Source organism: Agrilus planipennis, unplaced genomic scaffold (assembly GCF_000699045.2).
Source record: "Agrilus planipennis isolate EAB-ADULT unplaced genomic scaffold, Apla_2.0 scaffold364, whole genome shotgun sequence".
NCBI lineage: Eukaryota > Metazoa > Arthropoda > Insecta > Coleoptera > Buprestidae > Agrilus > Agrilus planipennis.
In genome coordinates this window covers 20,428-25,915 of record NW_020439538.1, presented here as the reverse complement: position 1 = coordinate 25,915, position 5,488 = coordinate 20,428, and the positions used below count along the sequence as shown (strand labels likewise).

Below are 5,488 nucleotides of genomic sequence, written 5' to 3'. Positions count from 1 at the left end.
TGTTTTTATTATTTTGTCGTGACTAGGCGTAAGGCATTAAAATTATAAGATAGACGAGATTGGAAAACATTAACAATTTTATTATATAGTAAAATAAAATAAATATGAAATTCAAAAGGACACAAATTAGAAGTGGATTTTGAATTAGTTGTCAAGTAATTTAGATAGGATCTTCCTCTCAAAGCAGATCTATACAACGTAAAAGTTAACAAAATTATTTACTTTGATAGGAGCTTCGCATGCATCCCGACCAAGAGGTAGTGCCACGAATACTTAGGGTTTCTTACAGGTCATCCTCGTAAGGGTAGAGTCTTTTTGTTAACGAGTCGACATCCCGCGATTAGAACATCGATCCCCGTTCAGCATTACTAGCTGGTGGGATGAAACACCGAAAAGTTTTTTTTTCTGTGAAAAGCGTCAAACGTGACTCTAGATTTCGATGTCTTTGGAGTTTATCAGCATGGCGCAAACACTTCCAAAAATAACCGACCTATTCGTATACCATTGAGGTCAGAATGTTACACTGTTTAAAAAAATGCTTTTGCAAAAAAGTAGTATGGCAGTAATTATTCGAGACACACCTGTAAAATTTGGTGAACCTGTTAAGAATTGGCAATGAAACAAAATAGTCGCTAAATATTAAAAATCATTTTCTAAAATCGTCAAGAATCACTCATCATGAACATTTTATTTTAGATGTTTTTAATCCGCGAATATTTCTCTAATACTTCTTCATTAACACAATATGAGAAGCCTCAAAAATTTCAAACTTTTTGGGGTATAATGAAAAAATGTGTAGTTTGAAAAACCTAAGATATGTATTTCCGCAATATGTACATTTTTCAAATATTTCGACGTTATTAATTCTGATGAGAAAAAATAAAACTTTTATTATTACGTATCCTTGTATATCTCCTAATAATATCCAATAAAAAGCTCCCTTTAGCCCTGAGGAATTTATAGAAAATCTTCGGTAATGTGTTTATGAAAAAAACAATGCGAGCACTCGTTTTTTATTAAAGTGTAAGGCAATTTTGATAGTGAAGTGATTTACTTAAATGTATAACATTTTTGTTCCTTTTTATTAATTAGTATAAGTATTAAAATTTCTCTTTTTCTGTTTTAGTGATACGTTCTTCTTAGGGAGTCGCCAAGGATTTAACAGTCAGCTCAACAAAACCGACAAGAAGTTCACCTATTTTGTTCCAAGAAACAAGGCGTGGTCTGACGCCAAAATATCGTTACCGTCAGTAATAAAGAAGCTCTTTATGCCCCAATTTACGTACCATGTAAGTATATTTACTATTAAATTATTTATTACACTTATACAATGTTTCCCAGAGAGGGTTCCTTGATTTACTTGTGTGAAGTGCTATACACCAAGGGTTTGTGTTATGATGGAAAAGGTTTCCTATTCTGCACCATAGGTTTGAGTTAGGTTATGGCTGAGAAATATTTCCCTGTACTGTCTTGTGCGAAGTTATGTGTATCAGGGGATAATAAGTGGTACTCACCAGGTTAGATTTTTTATGGGAAAGATTTTTCTAATTGACACGTTCGAAGTGCTCGACACCATGGGCTTAAATTAGATTAAGACGAAAGAGGATTCTATGATGTAGGTAATGGGTGGAGGAGGGTTCCCTGAACGACTTGTGGGAAGTGCTGTGCATCAAGGGATAATAAAAGATATGTACCAGCCTACGTTATGGTGACAAATGTTTTCTTGATTGACATTTATAACGTGCTATGGACCGTACGTTTGAGTTAGGTTAGGTTATGGTGGGAAAAGATTCCCTGAATTGCCATTGTGGGGTACTATACATCAGGCAATAATGAATCCTGTGCAGATTAGGTTATGGTGGAAAGGGTTTCCCTGATTGACGTGTGTGAAGTTCTAGGCTCCATGAATTTAGGTTTGGTCCTTAGGTTATGGTATGGGAGAGGATTCATTGATTTATTTGTGTGAAGTGCTATGCACCAAGTTTTTATATTATGGTGGAACAGGTTTCTTTGATAAGCATATTTGATGTGCTATACGCTATCGGTTTGAGTTATGTAGGTTATGGGTGGAAGAGGGTTTCCTGAACGACTTGTGTGAAGCGCTATACATCAAGACATGTACTAGGTTACGTTATGGTGACAAATGTTTTCCAAATTGATATATGTGACGTGTTATGCACCGTAGATTTGGGTTAGGTTAGGTTTGAAAAGATTCCATGAATGCACTTTCTGAAGTACTAAGCACTAGGAGATAATAAATCATATGCAAATTACGTTATGGTGGGAAGGGTTTCCCTGATTGACGTGTGTGAAGTGCTAGGGTCCATGGATTTAGGTTTGGTCGTTAGGTTATGATGAGAGAGGTTTCCCTGATTGATTTCGGTGAAGTGCTATGCACTAAACTTTTATGTTATGATGGAACAGATTTGCGCCACCAGTAATGGTATTGTCCGAAGGACTGGTTCAACTAAGCATTCTTTATAAGGCTACTTTCACACAGTGCAATAACGACACAAAAGTATTGGGATCCGTCAAATGGGAGGAGCCTAAAAACATGGCGCCGATTAGGTAAAATTTATCGTAGCTCCTATAGTGTACCGTGCAATTTCCAAGTTTTTAAATTACGATAAAATGATAAGTATTGACACAATATGTGATTGGGCTGACACAAAGCCTCAGAAAGGAAATTTCGTTGAAGGTGAGCGTGTTTTTAATGCCAATCACATTATAAAATTCGGAAATAACAAATCCGGAAGCTAGCCTTCAAATTCCGTCAAGTTTACTGCCTACTTTTTACAAACTTCGGATTTAAAAAGTGATTCACGTTATATAATTGGTGAGGTGATTCTGGGTGATTTAAGCAATATCATATCAATGACTTGCACGTGCAAAGCCGATTTAAGAGAACGTTGCAAACACATTATTGCAACTTTGTTGTATTGCAGCAGGTAGGTTCTTAACCTCAAAATACTTATATCGTATCATTAGAATTGTGTTAAATCAATTACACAGGAATAAATAATTTCTCACTTTATAATTTTAGTATGATTCTAGTTTTAAATATTAAGGTTATGGCTGATGGTAAATACTTGCTGAAATATAATCATGTGCATTAAAATGACGTGAACAAATTTTTATTCCGGAATTCACTTCTTTGATACCTACTGCTTTCATCCAAGCTTCTATTAGTTTACTTTTTTCTCTAATTTTCCGAATATATTTTTTACATATATAAAACGGTTAGTTTTTATTGGAAAGTAGTTAATGTAGGTGAAGAGTGAAGATCTATGTCTGAAGTGCTATTGCAGCTTTTCACTGAACATATTAACTTTTTATTTGATTTAACTTTAGAAGAAAACTTCGTCGACTCCATCATCAAAAAAATTTTTACTTTTTTAACGTGTTTTATTATTTTAATAAACAATTTTACAATTTGCGTGCACAGTTCCTATGTAAATTTTTCCCTCATTCGAGTTATAAATTTTGCCACCAGATGGTGTATGCCCATTTGACGGATCCCAATAGTTAACAGTTTAAATTTTATTGTTATCTTCTCAATCAATCAATTACTTATATTATCAATTCAACAAATCACTGTACCAAACGTAACAGATTCTACTTGTTGTAAACAGAAGCTTTTGGCATTAACTTGATATAACAAACAAATTTTGTTGTCGTTCTCTCTTAAATCAATCAATTACATCTATCATCAATTCAAATAATCTAATTTAGACCTATTAATTCCTGTTTTTGCTTCTAATATATCTTTAACTAACCCTTCATGCCTGGAGAAGGTGTCCTACGAACAATCAATTCAACGAATTACTGTAGCAAATCTAATAGTACCCGCTTATACAGAAGAGAACATTTCGAGGGCACGCTGATATAGCAAACAAATTGAATAGTTTCAATCAAATATTAATATCATCAATTCAACAAACCATTACACTAAGTGTAATAATATCCGCTTGTAGTGAACAAAAACTTTAGATGGTATACTTCGTTTACCTTCAGTTTGACTGGCGCAAAGTAGAAACAGCACTAGGCCAGAAAAGGAAGGAGACAACTCTCGGCCAAACTCTTAACCGGTGAGGAGCGTATAATCCGTACAGTACTGCACGGAAAAATTGACCATTTTATCTACTAAAATTGCATTGTTCAAATGTGCTGTTATTGGTACCAATTGCTACTGAAATTATCAACGAGATGTTTATTTATATTTGAAGACATATTAAACGCTTTAACGCTTGTTTTCGGCTCGCACTACTATTCATGATTGAACAAAACTTTTGGCAGGTACTGTATGAAAAGTACGTTTAATGAACAAAAGTCGAGAGTATAATGAGCTTGTTTCTCCTGACCTACAATTTTGAAAGGGGCACATCGCTACAGAAAAGAAATGAAGTACACTTGTACATTTCACTGGTTATCTTTCCGAAGCGAATGGATTTATTTTAAATTCGATTTGAATCATAATTAATTTGAAATTATTTATTTAACAATTCAGTGATGGTGAATGGATAATGAGAGAATCTAACATTGGACAATATTACGAAGTAATTTCTTTAAAATAATTATAACAATTGTTTAATGATAATTAACAAATAATTAATATATTATTTTGCATTACCATCTATGAGGAAACTTATAAAATGACAGTGAACTTGCGACCATTATGGTGAGTGAAGGCGATAACCATTTTCACCATCCTGACTTACATGTTTCGAATTGCCTTGTTAATAAAGATTTTTATTGGTTGTCATTATCGAAACTGTCCCTATTAATCGAGTGGTAGGGCTTGACTTGTACCTTAAATAAGTAATGTGAATGTACTTACATCGTAATACAAATGAGGATACAATGTTTCATTATGAATGTATGCCCATTAAAATCAGTAGAACATGAGAACCTGTGCGATTTTGTGTCAAATAAATTTTTGTTGTTTGCTTGCACTTTGAAAATTACTTTAAATACTTGAAAATAACTAGAAAAAAAGGTCAAATTCATCTGACAATGCTGGCTTTTGCTGATTAGCAATAAGAAATTTCGTTCCCAAAGCTTATTATCCTTTATGATCCTCTTTATGAACTTTTTTGTCCCCTTTCCAGACGTCAGACTTACCATGTACTTCAGTCCTTCCACTGTTTCTATTGTTTTTTCACATACTCTACATTGTTATTCAGCTTCGTTCATCCAATACCTCCACGTCTAAATTTCGATACAATTAGGACTTAGATTTATCCAAATTCATTATCACAAGCATCTCCAGATTTTCCTATCCTGAGGTAATCGTCAATATCCCACGTCTACCATGCCTGAGAAGGTGTCCTACCTATCTATGTCGCCTATTTTTTATTGATTTCCATGTACTCCTCTGTTCTCCTATTCTTTCTAATATCTCTTCATTTCTAACCTTCTCTATCCACGGTATCCTCATCAGTCGCCTATAACACCACACTTCGAACGATTCTAACCTCTTATTTTCCGC

General features: G+C 34.1%; 1 protein-coding gene across 1 annotated transcript in view; it reads left to right on the top strand.

Moving 5' to 3' along the window:
* Nucleotides 1-1,368, top strand: part of LOC108742924 (fasciclin-1) — a 54,214-nt gene extending 52,846 nt beyond the window's left edge. Inside the window, exons 5-6 of the mRNA XM_025979344.1 lie at nt 1,127-1,289; nt 1,342-1,368. Of these exons, the coding sequence (XP_025835129.1) occupies nt 1,127-1,289; nt 1,342-1,368 (190 nt within the window). The remainder of the gene's footprint in view (nt 1-1,126; nt 1,290-1,341) is intronic.
* The last annotated feature ends 4,120 nt before the right edge of the window (nt 1,369-5,488 follow it).